Genomic DNA, 18,267 nt, shown 5'->3' on the forward strand with positions numbered 1-18,267 from the left:
TTTCTCCATAAACCTAGAGTACCATAACCTTGATGGCTCATCAGTATTAATTTTTTCCCTTTCATAAATTAGGTTTTAAGATATTTTCTTTTATTTGCCTGCCACAAGATATAGAAATATTTATTAGATTGGCTTTCTTGGTTCTGTTGCTTTGGCAATATTTTGAGTTATATTAAGTACTCTGATTTATATAATGAGGATATTGCACTAATTGATTTGAATTGTTTTCATATGTATGATTTTCTTTTCTTCCCTTCTATAGGACTCTCTAAAGAATGTAAAATCCTTTGCATCTCTGCTGAGACATTCTCCTCTAATTCAGATGGGACCTGCCAAAGATAAAATTGTTTTTGGACAAATCTTCCATGTTGTGGAAAATGACCTTTATATAGATTTTGGCGGCAAATTTCATTGTGTATGTAAAAGACCAGAATCAGATGGCGAGTAAGTAGTAACATGATTAAAAATGAATAAATAATGATGTTTTATGAAATGTTTTACTAATGCTTTTTAAAAAAGATAGCTAGTCCTTCCCAACCAATATTCCACTTCAATAGCTTTTTTTAAGTTTTTGCAAGGCAATGGGCTTAAGTGACTTGCCCACAGTCCCACAACTAGGTAATTAAGTGTCTGACTGAGGTCATATTTGAACTCAAGTCCTCCTAGGACCTGTGCTCTATCCACTGTGCCACCTATCTGGCCTGAGCCTTTCCTTCTAACAAAAAAGCCTAGTTAAGGCAAAATCAACTAAACCACTGATTGTGATTGACATAATATGCTCTTTTCTCTCCTTTAATACCTACCCATTTCCTGAGAGGAGACCTCATCAGTTCTGTGGAATCAAGTTAGTACTTCCAACTGAATTCATGGGTGTGATATTGTTTTATTCCTTTACATTATGTTCCATATATATATATATATATATATATATATATTATTCTTACTTTTACTTTATTCAACATCAGTTCAAATCTTTTCATTTCAGCAATCATTTATTAAGGGCCTAGCGTGTCCCATGGCATTATAAATACAAAGACAGAAATGAAAGGTCTTTGCCCTCAAGGAGTTTATATTTTCATTCTTACAAGTCTTTCCAAGTTGCTCTGAATTCTTCATAATCTTTATTTCTTTTGATGTGATGATGTTTCATTACATTTATATATTATAGTTTGTATCTAAGACTGTTTCCTCATCTATAAAATGGAGTAAAACCTCTGGTTCTTATTAGTATTGTTTTGAAAGATCCATGGAGATAATGTTTTATAATCCTTAAAGCAGTATTTTAACATCAGATTTTTTTAGTTTTCTCATATCTTTCCCTTTCTGAATAACTTCTGAAATTAATCCCCAGATGATTCCAAAATTGTGTCCTCCTTAAGATGAAATTGTTCACTATGCCTTGATCAGATCATCTATTTTAAGTGCCATTTCAATTTCATCATATGGCATATTGAATACTATTTTTTAGTATTAAGGGGAATGCTATTTTATAAACCAGAAGAAAAAACCAACTTATTTTTCTTGTCCCTGTTTTTTGCTACTTTGTGAAGCAAATACCAATCATATAATCTTGATTTTGAATTTAGCAGAAGGAATAGGTCGTACTGATTTTCTTTTGGAAGATTGCATTCCACTTTCAATAATTTTCAACTGCATATCATTGCACAAGTTCATTATACTTTAATGCCAATAGTCTGTTGCTGTAGACTTTAAAACTCTACTATATCAGAAAAACTAAATGAACAACATGAAAGGCAATGCAAAAGTTACTTAACTGCATCATGCTGCTAATGATAATTTACATGCAAGAAGTGATATAAAGGATATTATCAAATATATTTATGACCTGAAAATGAGGAATGGATCACAAATTGAAATAGATGGACAGCCTAAAGTAGTAGATAGGAAGTCCAGAAATATTAAAAGAATGGACTCTGTTGGTAAATAAATTGATTTGTTTAGAATATTCTCTTAAATTATATAAATAGCTTAGAGGTAAGACTTTGATTTATTGAAAGTTATTTTAGACTAAACCAGTACAGTATTGCTTACACAGAACTACTTGGGGAATTGTATTAATATAATAACTAGTATTTTTTGACTGATGATGTTTTTACTGGAACATAATTATAATTAATCCATTTTTTCCCTCTTAGTTTGGTTTTTTTAAAAAAAACTAATAGCTTGCTTTTAATATTCAGTGCTATATAAAGCTTGTTCAAAATTTTTTTCAGTAATTTTTAATATATTTTTCATTTTTATTTGCAAAAATAGCAGTAAAGTATATACAATTTTAAAACTAAGATTCATTTATTGCCATTTTAATAAGAATTTTGCTTTCAAACCTGTTATTTTTGTACTGGTATCCTCATCACAGAAACATGATTGACAGCTCTTAAGCAGTATGAGTATCAAAACAAACATGATTGGCAGGTCTAAAGCAGTTAACACGTGCAATGAATATCATCTGTACATTTGTTTGACATCGAGGTGGAATAAACAAGCTCATTTTGCAGTCTTTGTTTCTAATTCAGGCTATGGTATATAGGGTCAAATAAAAAGTAGAACATATATTGAATGTTTAAATAACATTTTCAAAATAATTGAGAAAGAAGGGAAAATCAGATATTTCAGTTAAGAACTTCCTTTTTCTTCACTGTATAGTTTATTTTTTTAAAGTAGATTTTCTTTTAAATAGCACCTTTAAAATGATGATTATATATATTACACACACATTTATAGAGCTATAGCTACATGTAGATATATAACTATATAGTAGAGGGAGCCTATAGATCTATATCTCTATATATGTGCAAATATGCATTTTTTCATATAAGTATATACAAAAATAATATTTTAAAAATCTTTATTGTAATAAATAAGTAAATGAAGTGAGATTTTATAAATTGTCACAAAAGATTTAAATCTATAGATGTCAGTTAATTTAAATATTATATTAGAATATAACTTATTTTCTACCAGAAAAAAATGGTATAGAAATTTTCTATTAACTGATTTTTTGGCCTGTTTTTTGTTACATTTTGCATTACTTTCCATGATATATTCATAATAAAGTCAATAAATAGTGCAACCTAACTAATTTTATGGTTGTAGTAATTTTGTCTCCTACCTTCCCAGGATTTTGCAAGTCAAAAGTGAATCTTGAAGCTACTATAGTAAATATTTGTTAAAAACTAGTAGTATTTAATTAGTCACAGAAAAACTTAATTAATTAATTAATTTAATTAAAAACTTAATTAAAGTTAATTTCCTGTGCAGATGGATAGAAAAAAATCAGAAATCTGCTTGTTCAATTGTTCAGACTATAGATTTTAAGAGGAAGTAGTTAAATGGATAGAGATTTGTACATATTTTAATTGCCTCTGGGTAAAATCTAGAATATGTTACAATTCTAAAAATCTGTTTGTTATCTAATTTATTTTTTCTCCAAAACACTTAATGTTGTTTTTTTTGGTTTTGTTTTTGATTTTTTTAATGCTTACTTTGTATCATTAATTATTAATTCAGGAAGTATATATTGAATACCAGTTGTACCACCCTCTTGGGACTGAAAAAAACATGTAAATGGAATGAAAAACAACTTTTGGATATGAAAATCTTCTTTAGTTGAAAGAACAACTAGGTTTTAAGACTATGAAGTACAAAGATTCATTCTAGAAATTGGGGTGGGAAGGGAGTGTTAGCCTGAAAAAGGGATGGATAATTTTCTCACAGTATCTGACAGTCTGTCACATGGAAGCTGGATTAGACTTTTTCTATTTGGCCCTGTTCACACAGGAATTAGGAACAGTGGATGTAAGTTGTGGAACTGTAAATTTAGATTGATAAAAGTAAAAATATAGCCATTAGAGCTACCCACCAGTGAATCTATCGCTTGAGGTAGTATGATTTCTAGAGGTCTTATAGTAAAAGCTTAATGACTTATTTAGATTGTTGTGGGAAGGATTTCTATGTAGATATGGGTTGGACTAACTAAATGTATTATAAATCTATGATTCTGTAATTTGGACCTATGAGAATGTTAGCTAATTGTGAGTAGAAGTTATTTTACCATTTGTACCTCTATTTCCCAGCATCTGGCACAATGCCAGCTGCTTGGTAGGTACTTAATAAATATTTGAGGATTAGTTTTTAAAACCTACTGAAGAAGAGGAAAGAAGCAATCATGTCACCAGATAAAACTGTTAAGTAATAATCAATTTTTAAATCTCAGGGTTGAGGGGAGTAATCAAGTAATCAAATTGATTAGTATCTGAACAAGAATAGTTTGCTTGAAGACCTCCAAGGAGGGGAGAGAGAACAGTTCATTCCATTCTACTTTTGACTTAAATAGTCTAACTGATAGGACATAATTAATCTCTTAATATAGGTCAGAAATCAACCTTACTCTAACTTCTATGAGTTGTTTCTTCCTTTTCTGTCCCATAGGACCAAATAGAATAAGGTTAGTTTTTTTAATGAAAAAAAAATGTTCACATACTTGATGTATTAAGCTAAATGTTCCTAGCTCTTCAAACCAATTCTCTCTTATAATAGATATTCCCTTGCAGCCTTTCCCTATTCTGCTTGTCTTCCTCTGGGTTCTTTTCCTTTATTCTTGATTTCCCATTTTCTTTCTGCTTCATTGTCTTGACATGGTTATTCGCCATGGCTCAAATTTGCCCACTCCTTGCTCTTGCCTCTTAAAAGCCTCAGTCCCTAGAGTTTAAGACCAATATCACCTCTTAACATGAACTTTGTCCCATTTCCCTATTGGTGGTGATACCCTCCATACCAATTACTTTATGTTTTTTGTTTTCTAGAAGCACTGTGGTATAATGCAGAAATGTCAAATTTCAGGTCTGCAAAATTTGTGAGTGCAGCAGCACCAAATTAAAATGTAATTGGAAAACATTTAATAAAATAAATAAAAACACAGTGTAATAAAGATAATGCTAATTTGTGATTTTCTAAGTCAATATATTTCCCTTCTTGGATTTTTTTTTTTTACATTTTTGCAAGGCAGTGGGGTCAAGTGAATTGCCCAAGGCCACACAGCTAGGTAATTATTAAGTGTCTGAGGCCGGATTATGTTTCACACCGCTCGTTTAAAAGATAGGAAGTTGCCTTAAAATCAGGAAATCTGGATTCATGTTCAGTCTTTAATGCATATTAGCTCTATGACTGAGCATATCAATTAACCTATTAAGGTCCTTGTAAATTCTCTAAACCTATAAATTGCAGGTGTACATTGGTAGAAAGTATTTCTTCATAACTATTTCCCTACATGTAGGTGTGTTGCATTGGCCAGGAACCCGAGTCAACTACTTGGAAGGCAGCTATGCTCACCACTATACCACCATTCTGAGCTCATTAATATGAGTCTGATCAGCCCCAGTCGGATACACTGTAATTTGTCTCAAACATAGTGATGGCATTTTGGTTTTGATAAACAAAAGACAAGAACCAACCAACCAATCCCTACATAAATGGAATCACAAATTCAGACACTGAAATGTGTAAATGTTATTTTCCGAAATAGAATGTTCCTTGAAGGCAGGTACTGTTTCATTTTTTTTTCTTTAATTTCCTCTGCACCTAGCATAGTAAAAAATGTTTGTTAATTGATTAAATGTGTTGCCTGGTATCAATGGGGTTCAATCATTGTAGAGCTTAGTTGGACTATCACCTTTACTTGAGCTGATCACATCTTTATTCCCAGAAACTTTGTCTTTTTGCAGCTGAATATTATAGTGATTTTGATTGAAACTAAACTTTGAGTTTCTTAAAACTGAGAACTTTTTACATGAACTACCCTTTAAACATTCCTCTCTCATCTTTTACCTTTTAAATAGGGTATTTTTATCCCAATTTATTTTTTTATTAGGTTTTTCCTAATAGGTTTCTGGTCTCCTGAGACCTTTTTAGATCTGACTTTGTAATTATATGTTTTAGCTATAATAAAAGCATTTTTAATTTTTAGATCAGTTGAAGGAATTGATGATGTTTTGCATGAAGAAGAAAAACTTGTGGAGACATGGTAATGGTCTTCAAATACCTGAGACCTTATCATGTGGAAGTGTCACTAGATTTGATTTGCTTTGCCTCATGAAGCAGAATTAATCTGTCAGAGACTGATTATTTATTAATGAGCAGCTTTCCTCTGCCTAGGTACTGAGCTAAGCACTGGGGATATAAATAAGGGAAGAGGGCCCAACCTTCAAGAAGCTTGCTTTCTAATGGTGAAGACACCATGTAAATAACTAGACTTGCACAAGAAGAGATAGGTAGTGAATTCAGAGGGAGGGCACAATCAAGTGGAGTACTTAGAACAGGCCTCCTGCAGAATACAGGACTTGAAGAATATAAGAAAAATAAGAAGGGAACAGCATTCCAGGGGTGAAGGACAGAGGAAACAGTGTCAGCCAGTGGAAACAAATGGCAGAGTGCAAGAAGGGGAATAAATTAGTAGAACAATGAAAAGATAGGAAGGAGCAAGGTTGTTCTAAAAGACTTTAAATGCCAGAGGGATTGAAGTTACCCATCTAGCCTGTTCTTTCTTATCATTTCTTTGACCTTCTAGGAAAACTATTATCCCAGAGTAGGGGGAGTCACTACTTTTTTTGCGTAAAGGACTCCTTTGGCAGCTTTGTGAAGTCTGTAAACTCTCAGAATAATGTTTTTACATCATTTGAAGGAAATGCAAAATTTCAATTAGAGGTAAGTGAATATAAAAATTAATTTTTCTTTCCTATCCAACTTCACAAACCGCTGACATCTCTATAATCCTGCACTTTAAAACCCCTTAACCTAAGGTGTTTTGTTATCAGGTGCCTCAGGTTGGAGCTGTACAGGAAAGGAGTCCCTCTTTTTTGTCCCTTAATATAGAATTCTTGACTTTCTTTTTGGGTGACAAATGCTAATTTCTAATTGGCCTGATAGTCTTAGCTTATAGAACTAGAACCAGTTAACTTAAATAGTATTGTATTTTATGAGGTTTAACTTATTTGAGATGATGTAACTAGACTGCTTTATTCCTAGCCAACTATACAATCAAAAAAGTTTTTCTATTTATAGTATATTTTGGTTTTTAAAAGTTTTAATTCAGAACCCCAATTTTGGACCTAAAATAGACTATTTCATAGTGTTCCTTTTTAAAATGTAAATTATCTGTTAGATGAGTATAATTAAATACTTAATTAGAACTGATTGAACATATTATACTGTTCGTGTGGGTTTTATGCTGTTGCCTGTGTCATTTTTGAATTTATTAAGCAAATGGATCTTTCCTTGATGAATTTTCCTTGAAAGCATTTTCCTTCTTATGAGGTATGTTTTTGAAAAGGAGGGTTGTGAACTATTTGTAATAACATTATGGAAACAGATGCACTTAATTCAGAGAAGAATGGGTAATTTGAAAGTACTTGGCTTTAAAAGTGTATTGCTGTAGATTTATGTACTGTATAGGATTCAGCACTTTTATTTGAGTTATACTTGTCTTAAACTTATTTTATATTCTGTATTCTATTTTGGGCTAAAAAGTTAAAATATGAAATTATTTTGAAAATTACAAGTAAGACAAAAAGGTAAACTCTTTTTTTAAAATTTTCTTTTCTTTTTAAAGATTTTATTTATTTTGACTTTTACAATTTTTCCCCTAATCTTGCTTCCCTCCCCCATCCCCCACAGAAGGCAATTTGCCAGTCTTTACATTGATTCAAATTGAATGGGATGAGAGAAATCATCCCTTCATGCTGTCTTCCTGCTGATTGTATTTTTCTACCTTTTTCATGTTATTCACATTCCCTAGTATTTTTTTTCTGAATACCTCAACCTTCAGTGTGTTTGCCCTCCTATATCTACTCCCTCCCCTTTCTTTCCCCTTTCCCTTTTTCCCCTTTCCCCTTTCCTTCCTTCTGTTAGTTCCCCCTTTTCTCCCCCTCCCTGTCTCATCCCCCCCCTTTTCTCCCCCTCCCTGTCTCATCCCCCCGCCTTTTCCACTTTTCATATTGAAAGGTAAAATGTTTCTTAAGGTACCTGAGTGTGTGTAAGCCAAGTCTGATGAGAGGAAGATTCAGGTGTTTCTTATCTCCTCCCTTATTCCCCTCTATTACAATAGGTCTTTTGTACCTCTTTATGTAACGAGATTTATCCTATTTATTCCCCTCCATCCTCCCATCTCCTTCCTGTCCCCCCTTTTTAAGGAGGTAGTGTTTTTAAATCATTCTATCTGAGTCACAGAAAATCATGAGTATCCATCATTTCTGGCTAAGTATATTCTCTCTGATAGAGTTACAGTTCTTGAGAGTTATTAGAGTCTTTCTCCCAAATAGGGTTATACCTAGTTTATTCCCATTGGATAGCAGTCTCATGGATAAATCATGAGTGTCCATCACTTCTGGCTAGGTATATTCTCTCTGATAGAGTTATGCTTCTCAAGAGTCATTAGAGTCTTTTTCAGTAGGGGATATAGTTTCATCTTATTGGATAACAGGTTTTTTTTTTTTCTCTTTACCCCCCCCTTTTAACCTTTTCATGTGTGTCTTTTTTTTTTAAGGTTTTTGCTAGGCATTGGGGTTAAGTGGCTTGCCCAAGGCCACACAGCTAGGCAATTATTAAGTGTCTGAGACCAGATTTGAACCCAGGTACTCCTGACTCCCGGGCCGGTGCTTTATCCACTGTGCCACCTAGCCACCCCTTCATGTGTCTCTTGAACCTCCTGTTGGATGTCCAAATTTTCTATTTAGCTCTGGTCTTTTCATCAGGAATTGTTGGAAGTCTCCCATTTTGTTAAATGACCACCTTTTCCCCTGGAAGAGAAGGCTCCGTTTTGTTGGATAGTAGATTCTTGGCTGCATTCCAAGTTCCCTTGCTCTTCGGAATATCTCATTCCAGGCCCTTTGATCCCTTAATGTTGATGCAGCCAGGTCCTGTGTAATCCTTACTGTGGCTCCTTGGTATTTAAATTGTTTCTTTTTGGATGCTTGCAGGATTTTCTCTTTTATCTGATAGTTCCAGAATTTGGCCACAACATTCTTTGGTGTTTTCATTTTAGGATCTTTTTCTGGAGGGTATCAATGTATTCTTTCAATAACTATTTTGCCCTCTGGTTCTGTGATATCAGTGCAATTTTCCATCACTAAATCCTGTAATATTAAGTCCAGGCTTTTTTTCTCTTCAGTGTTTTCAGGAAGGCTTATAATTCTCAGGTTGTCCCTTCTCAATCTATTCTCAAGGTCAGTGGTTTTGCTGATGAGGTATTTTACATTTTCTTCTATTTTTTCAATTGTTTGGTTTTGTTTAACAGACTTGCTGTCTCATGAAGTCATTAGTTTCCACAGACTCCATTCTTTTTTTAAGAGAAGAATTTTCTTCATTTACCTTTTGTAACTTCTTTTCCAATTGGTCAATGCTATTTTTGTAAGAATTTTCCATTTGACCAATTGAGGTTTTGAGAGAATTCTTTTCTTGTTACGTGTTAATTTTGTCTCCCAAATTTTCCAATTGATTTTTAAATGCCTTCCTTATTTCTTCAAGGAAGTCTTTTTGTGCTGGAGAGCAGGTCATATTTTCCTCAGAGTTTCTAGGTCTCTCTGAATTAGGATCTTTTCCTTCCAAGAATTTTTCTATAGACCCTCCTTTGTGCTGGCCTTTCTTCATTGTCCTAAGACCTTGTGTTGGGGAGGGGCTGGTTCACAGAGCTTTGGTGTCCAGATCCCTAGAGGCTTTGCTCACTGAGTATAATATCTCCAGCCAGCCAGTAGGGGGCTCTGGCTGCTTTCTCTGGAGTGTCTGTGACCTTGATTGAGGACCTCTCCCTTGGCCTAGAGGGAGTGGTTGAAGCTGTTGAATACTTTTATCTTTGATCAATGGTGGCCTCTACCCTGGGGTAAGGTCATCACTCTCCCTATTCACAATGGATATAGTTCTGCTGCTCTGCTTAGCCTTGGGTGGAAGGTGGGCTGTGATTGTGTTTGTTCTGGGAAGAGGCTTCAGCTGAAATAAAGGTACAGACTCTGAGTTCCTCCAGACCAGAGGAGCCCAGGGTTTGATGTCTGTGGCTCTCCTGCACTGGAACTCTCCCTCCAGCCCTGCCCACAAGCTCCAGATGGTCAGCACCACAGCCAATGCCTCTGCTCCCTAGTTGGCCTGTGCCCTCATGGCAGTCCAGGCTCTAGCCCTGCTGCTCATCACAGTCCTGTTCTCAGGTCCTCAGGCTCCTGGGCTCCTGCCCCACTGCTAGTCCAGCTAATCCAAGGCTGATCTAGGCTCCCAGGCTCTCACCTGTCCATGCTCCATGCAGAATCTGCTCTCTGCACCCAGACTCACCCACAGTTGCAGAAGACAGATCCTGAGGTGAATGTTTTTCTCCTGGCTTTTCTTTCTGGGTGTTGTAGATTGGATTTCTGTTAAAAGGTTTGTTTCATATTCTATATGAGGAAAGATCAGGAGAGCTTTAGCAGTGTGCCTGTCTTCCAACAAGGTAAACTCTTAAAAAAAAATCTCTAAACATGGTCCCCAAACAGAAGTCTTTCTCTCCATTCCCATTAATAATTGTGTTTTTGCTATGAGTCAGATGGATTTTGAGATTAGAAACGAACTGGTATAATAATACCTAGTATGATTTGAAATCTCTAGAAACTTTACAAGAATAGTAATTTTTGCACGGTTTTCCAAATTCTTTGCTCAATATGAACCTTAAAAAGAGTGCCTCATTCATCATATTAACCTAATATTTCAAAGAAAAAGTAAACTCCCTATTTTCTGCCCCTTTGATTTGTTGTGCCTTATATGCCTTTCCTAGAACAATGATACTATTTTTTTGATAAGGCAGTGCTATTAAGGGACTTACCCAAGGTCACAGAACTAGGTAATTATTAAATGTCTGAGTGTAGATTTGAACTCAGGTCCTCCTGACTCTAGAGTTGGTCCTCTATATACTGGGCCACCTGACTGCCCCATTGATACCCTTTTGTTAGTAGCCAGGTGAGGGATTCGTTTAAAGAGAATCCCACCCCAGTTGAGGCTAGGGTTGTTCTTTCAAAGGTCACTTACTCCATTTGCAGCATTTAACATCAAACCCCATAGGGCTAAATAGCTTCATTGGAATACTGTCTTTCTATTTTATTATACCTAATGTCAGGCAGATCAGTTATCAATACATTGTAATATAGCAGTTACCTATAACCAGAGCTTCAGGTGACTTAAGCACTAAGGAGAACCAAGAGTGTGCCAGGCTGTAACTTGATACAAGAGATGGGGAAATTCAAAATTCAATTGATGCTGGGGAAAGAGGAAGAGAATTGTGAAATTGGGTGGAATTGTAAATTCACTACCACATCTCTTGAGAGGTAAATTGATTAGAAGTAGAGCATTATGATTATAACAGAAACAATTGTAATCTTAAAGGCTGCTCAATTTGGGTAGAGATCCCCATTCTTGATGTACCATTGATTCATTCTTTAATGTAGAATTTGTATACTGATTTCCTTAGGCTTTACCATCTACCTAATTCCTGGTCTAGCAAGAGAAAGGGAGTTCAACTTTTGCTCTCTGGATGAGAGGCAAGACATAAAAACCTGGGTTGGACTCCAGTTCAGGGTCACAGAATTTTCTGACCTGTGGTCCAGCCAGTGCTGCTTGGCTGTTCTTTTATCTCTCTCTGTCTCTCCCTATCCTTTCCTATGTCTTGTAACCTTTTAAAATAAATCTTAGTATAATTTCCACCTTTGCTTTCCTGAGTCCGAATAATGATTCCTCATAGGCAGAACCGAACTCAAGCAGCCAGAGAGACTACACAGTTGTTGCTGTAAATGAAATGCAATAAACAGATTTTGAGATGGAAAACACAATAATCCTAATTCATATTGTTTTACAAAATGTTCTGGCTAGGAGGTTGCCCATCATCTCCATACGTCTCACATAACAATTGGCTAGAGATTGACACAGAGAAATCTCAAATCATCACCATTATTTTATCTTCCTCCTTTTACATAGATGCTTTTCCCTCAAAGCAGATAACCACAGTTGAGTCCCAGTTTACATATATAGCTAGAAACTTCTATACATAAACTTTTAACTACTAGCCATCTTCAAAAATACAAATTATTACTTTCAGAATTTTTTTAAAAACCTTAGAATATCTTAGATACCCTTAAATTTCTAACATGTGTTATTCATTCCAATGCAATAAAAAAAGTAGAAACAATTAGGCATTCAAATCATTTAACAACATGAGTTATTAAATTTTACAAAATAATATTTCTGTTATGCATGAATCCACAGATATATCCCAAAAGGGGGCCATAATTTGTGGTAATTTCCCTTACCACCCCTTTAAAGAAATCACATGTTAATTCCAGGCTTTAACATTACCGTATTCAAATAGTTTGCATGTTCACAAGAGAACCAAACACTATTAATGTAATTTCTTTGAAGTTACAAAAGAATATCACATAACTGATAAATACATATATATATTCCCTTCCATAAACATGTGATGATAGATGATGAGACAAAGATTACAAACTTTCTTCCTTTACTAACAAAAGGTCTTGTGGGATCGCTGACAATTATCAATATTGATAATCAAATTTTGTAAATCAGATCACAAAATTTAGTACAATATTTCTCTTTCCCAAAAGAAATCAGTAAATTATATATGATTCAATATTCCCAAATTCATTGACATACAATTTATTGCAATATTTTTCCTCTTAATAATACATACAAATTCTCAAGACTTGTTACAGAACTTAGGTGACTAAATTACTCTCAATTAGCTCTCAGATAAGGTTTGTTTTTTTTTTAAACACATTGTGATGACCTTTTCCTATCAAAGGCCTTCCCTCCCTCTTTTCAAAGCCTCTTGAGGTCAGGGAATCTACATTTGCTAAACTTTAAAGTCTCAATTAACCCTAGTTGAATACAGCCTTCAATCAATATTAGGTTAACAAAAACTTAGCTCACAGCTGAAAGCATTTCACAAACTTTATCACTTACAAATAGTATTAGCCATAGGCTCAGATCCCCACTTCATTAATTACTTAATTTGAGACCCTTTCAAGCAATTAAATTCAAAATCCAAACTAAAAGAAGTAACTTTTAACTCAGGTAACTAACTATATGAGATCTGAATTACACCCACCCAGATACAGGAGTTTAGTTTTGTATCAGATTTACCAAGCTGAGATTGATACCCTGGTTGGTACCAGATCACAGAACACAGAAACATTTTCCCACCTCTCCACACCAGTAGAGAGATGTGCAAATGTTCCATTGATGTTTAAATACACATGTACACAATAAACACACATATATTTATATTATATATTTTTTTTAATGTACCAGTTAAGGCCTGTCAAGAAATAACTTTTAGAATCAGAGTTTCTTTGGGGTTTTTCTGGGTTTTTTTTAGGTTTTTTTTTTTTTGTAAGGCAATGGGGTTAAGTGGCTTGCCCAAGGCCACACAGCTAGGTAATTATTAAGTATTTGAGGTCAGATTTGAACTCAGGTGTCCCTGACTGCAGGATCGGTGCTCTATCCACTGTACCACCTAGCCATCCTGGGATTTTTGTTTTTTGTTTTTTTTTAGGTTTTTAGAATCAGAGTTTCTTTATAAGATTTTTAAATAGCTAATCAGTAGTTCAAATTGAATGCATTCTTAAGTAACTTTATAAAGTTCAAATCCAGTTACTCCATTACAGAAATATTAGTTATTAGCACAAACTTAATTAAAAGATGAAACCTGAATTTCCTTGCCCCGGGAAAAAGGTATTTTCTCTCTTTTTTTTCCTTTTTCTTAACTAAGTGACCATGATGCTTCTTAGTCAATCTGCTCATTTCCCTTTCCCCCTTCCAAGGGTAGGACTTTCTCAGCCTGGCTACTGGAACTTGAAATTGATGTGTAGCCTAAGGAAAAAAAATGTGGTCATTTCCCCCTCTCCTCCCCAAACCAGGAAGAGGGCATGGGAGTCCCCTGTTTTAAACAATGGGGCCAAAATAAGTTTTGGGGGGGATCTTACCCTTCCTGCATTAAAGCATGCATTCCAACTAAGATTTCCTTCTCCCCCTCCCCCCTCTCCCTGCAGAGGGTAGGGACTGTGGAGAATGATAGAGTATTTCAAAGAGAAAGAAAGAAAAGGATTTCCACCCAAAGATAATTTCCAGGAGCTCAGGTGTTTTGTTTTTGTCAAATCTAATTCCTTCCAAAGAACAAACACACAGCAAGTTTTCCCCCATATTTTAATTCTGTCAGTTTATAGGTAGACAAGTATGTCAATTGGAATATGCTGAATATCCTTTCTTTAACAGCCCTCACTCCACAGTATAAACTAAACACACCTCAGAACTGCCTTTTCTTTGATAAGTCTGAAAACAGGGCAGGCCCACACCAGGGCTACTGGGAAACATCACATGGGATCAGCTTAGCTGACTCCTCACAAAACTCAACCTTTTTCCATTTTCTGGAAAAGGGGAAACACAGAAGGAGGGCTAGAGGTCTAATAATTTTCCTACTTTTCTAAAAATCTAGGGTCTAGAAAAAAGGGGCATGCTTCTCAACTATGAAGCTTGATCCAATTTCCCAGTCTGGGCAGATTCTCCTGGCTGACTGGCCATTATGTAGCTGCTTGCTACTTGAGTTCAGTTCTGCCTATGAGGAATCATTATTCGGACTCAGGAAAAGCAAGGGTAGAAATAAAATAAGAATTTATTGAAAAGGTTCTAAGACAAGGAAGGAGAGAGAGATAGAGCTATAAAAGAACAGCCAAGCATCATTGGCTGGGCCATGATTAGAGAAGACTGATATCTCTTTTACAGATACTGATTTTTCTAGCCACCAGTGATCCCTTAATTGACTTATCTAATTGTCTTTTTTAATCATCACCTTTCCTGACCTCCTTGTAGCTTTTGACATTATTGATCACCCCCTTTTTGATAGTCTTTTCTCTAGGTTTCATGACACTTATTGCTTCTTCTTCAAACTCTCTGACCATTCCTTCTTGGTTTCCTTTTTAGGATCTTCATTTTCCCAGTCATGGTCATTTAATCAAGGGTATTCAACTTCATTCTGTCCTGCTTCCTCTTCTCTACCTCTTGTCTGTTTTTCTCTTTAGATTCTTATCTGCTCCCATGAATTCAGTTAACATCTGTAAGCTGATGATTCTCAGATCTGTTTATCCATCCCTTGCCTCTATTGTAACCTCCAGACTCACACCTTCAACTTTCTGTTGGTCATCTCAAACTGTATGTCCTTAGACATCTTGAACTCAATATGTTCAAAATTGAGCTTATTATTTTCCTCTCTTTTCTTCTGAACCTTTCTATTACTGTCAAGGTCATCATGTTCCTCCCAGCCATTCAGTTTTGTAACTTAGGTGTCAACTCACTCATTCTCAGTCTTTGGGATCCAGTAATTTGTCAAGTCCTATTTTACAACATCTTTCATATGTGCCCCCTTTTCACCTCTGACAGTCTTAGCAACCTGGTGCTGGTCCTCCTCACCAAATGCCTGGACTGTTGCAGTAGCCTACCGGTTGATCTCTGTCTGTCTCAAATTTCTCTTTATTCTAACCTTTCTTCCACTCATCTTGATCTTCCTAAAGCACAGATCTGGCCATGTCACCTTCTCTACTCAGCAAATTCCAGTGGATCCCTATTATCTCAGGAAAATTAAGATCTGTGGTTTGGTATTAAAAACTACTTATAATCTGGTCCTTTCCTACTATTCTAGCCTTCTAACACTTTGTACTCTGTATTCCATTGACTTCCTTACTGTCACATAAGCCACTTCATCTTCTTATGACTTTCAGTGGTTGTACTGAGAAGTAAATTCTCCCCCAATTTATCCCATCTTCTCTTGTGGCTTCCCTTGGGTTCTTCAGATTTCAATTTATATCTCACATTCTACAAAAAACCTTCCCTGATCTCTCTTCATCCCTTTCCTCTGGTGACTATCTACAATTTTTCTTATATAGATTTTGTTTGTACATAGTAGTTTTCATGTTCTCTCCCTTAGATTGTGAGTTCCTTTGAAATAACAACTGTCTTGAATTTCTTTGTATTCCAAAGACTTTGCACAATATTTAGCAAATTAGGGCTTAATTAAATACCCATTGACTGTTAGGAGTTGGAGAAGGAATCACTCATGGGATATTTATTGAACTAGATGTCCTTTGATAGCCCTTCTAACTCTGAGGTTCTTAATTCTTCATATATTGACTGTACTTTTAATATATTTGCCAACATTTGGATTCCTTCATTAGGTCTTTTTAAAGGAAAGAATAGGTGTGTGATCCCTATGATTTTATAAAATATTTATGAGTTGAAATGCAATGTAAATAGATCCTGTTATGGAGTGGGTGACAGTGATAGTGGGGAGATAGTAATGAAGAAGTTGTTATAATGAATAGAACATTAATTTTACTTCTAGGTAGGAGTCAGGAGATGATATTGTAGGCCTAGTATCTCACTAATTACCTCAGCTAAAACTTTTAAAACTTTATAGGTTTTAAAACACTTTTCTGACAACTACTTTATGAGTATGGTAATATGAATATAATGTTCCTATATAGCTGAAGATTAGAGAGTTTAGGTGATTTGCCTGGTATTCTAATTCAAGTCTTCTCACTCAAAATCTAATCCCATCATGCTGTCAAATGTAAGGAGAGGCAGAAGGTATTAGGTTAAAAGATGATCTATTTAGTAATCTTTTGATTCAGTTATTATAATTCTTTTTGAAATTCAGCTGGCTTTAACGGTTATCACATTTGCTTTCTGGCATACTAGTCACCCCCTAGTTTAACATTTTGCCTGAATCCCAGACATGCCTATTTTAGTAGGATTGATCTTGCTGCTCTCCTTTCCTATATCATAGTTTCAGCTTCTTAAAGGAAGGCTCATTGTTTATATTAAAGGAGGCTAAATTCAGGGAAGTGGCATGAATTCCCTTTTTTTCACAAAGCTATTACACAGTGCAATTCACTCTCACTTCTTAGCTCAAACAATACATGTGGTGCCACCAAGTCTGCTGTCAAAGAGCTGTAACTTTCCACTATGGCATGGATATTACTTGTCAGAGTAAACCCTTCATTAGACATTTTGTACCACAATAGCCTACATTTTTAGAACTGACAAGTTACATTTTGACCACCTAAACACTGCATGGTTATTATATGAGTGCTCATCCTCTATAGATCTCAGTACCAAATGTTTATCTGTTAGACCAAAAGTCCTTTTAAAAAACAAACAAAACTGTTTAGAGAATCAGGGCTCCAGTATGCTGGCAGCACAATTCTTGTGCATTACTGAACCACAAAAAAATAACTCCTTAATTTGTGGTAAAAAACAACCACTGAAAAATGACCCTCACTGGGTGGCAAGAAACTGTTAGAATTACAAAGTAACCATGCAAATAATACACTATGCCTATGGGAGATAAAATATTATAATTTCCAAAATATATACTGCTATAAATGTGATGCCAGTCATTTGCTGAAATGCACTGATTAACTTTGCATTAGCATGGCCACTACCAGAGCCTGTTTTTACTCTGACAAGTAATATCCATGCCATTATATCAGAGCATGTCTGCCAATAGAGTAGATCTTCTATGACTTTTGTCCTTGAGCTTAGAGATTCTGATGTCTTGAAATAAAGGTTGGTTATACTCTCTGAGGAAAGTCATTATTGGTTTTGGTTTGGGTGTTTACTGACTAACCTGTTTTATTTTTATAACATCATAGAAAGCACCAGACTATTCTGCTGACTGTTTTAGGGGTGTCAGAATAGATGGATGTTCTTATTCAGTGGTGGCAGTGGTGAATCCTGGTATATTGGGAAAGCCCTAAAATTGACAAATTAAGAACATAGGTTTGAATTGCTTCTTTACTTTTTTGATTGTGTGTTTTTTAATAATGCACTTTACTTCCCCTCTAGAGGAATTGCCTCATCTGTAAATTGGCATAAAGAGGATTGGACTAAGTGATCTAGAGTCTATTTTATTTCTAGTCTATAATTTTCTTCTTGATCTTGTCTATATTTTATAGGTCTACCTGAAAAGAATTGTGTGAGCCCTCTGTGGGATAGAATCTTACAGTATTGGGCAGAAACATGGCATAGGATAGGGATGATGTTTGCAAGAATGAGGATATTTTTGTTTTGAGATTATTGATTATTGGCTAACTTTTTAATTAGAATCATAGGTATCTAACTTAGCAGGTTTCACTGTATCTTGTTTCTATCATTCATTTTTTAGCTGATATCAGT

General features: G+C 35.1%; 1 protein-coding gene across 4 annotated transcripts in view; it reads left to right on the plus strand.

Annotated features, from left to right (window-relative positions):
* The window catches only part of TPD52 (tumor protein D52), a 341,461-nt gene that overhangs the window by 188,770 nt on the left and 134,424 nt on the right, over nucleotides 1-18,267 (plus strand). For 2 of the 4 annotated variants that reach the window (XM_074201768.1, XM_074201766.1), the window contains one exon: nucleotides 263-444. In XM_074201768.1, the coding sequence (XP_074057869.1) occupies nucleotides 263-444 (182 nt within the window). The other 2 variants (XR_012471681.1, XM_074201767.1) reach the window with 2 other exon arrangements.

Source organism: Macrotis lagotis, chromosome X (assembly GCF_037893015.1).
Source record: "Macrotis lagotis isolate mMagLag1 chromosome X, bilby.v1.9.chrom.fasta, whole genome shotgun sequence".
NCBI classification, from domain to species: Eukaryota; Metazoa; Chordata; class Mammalia; order Peramelemorphia; family Peramelidae; genus Macrotis; species Macrotis lagotis.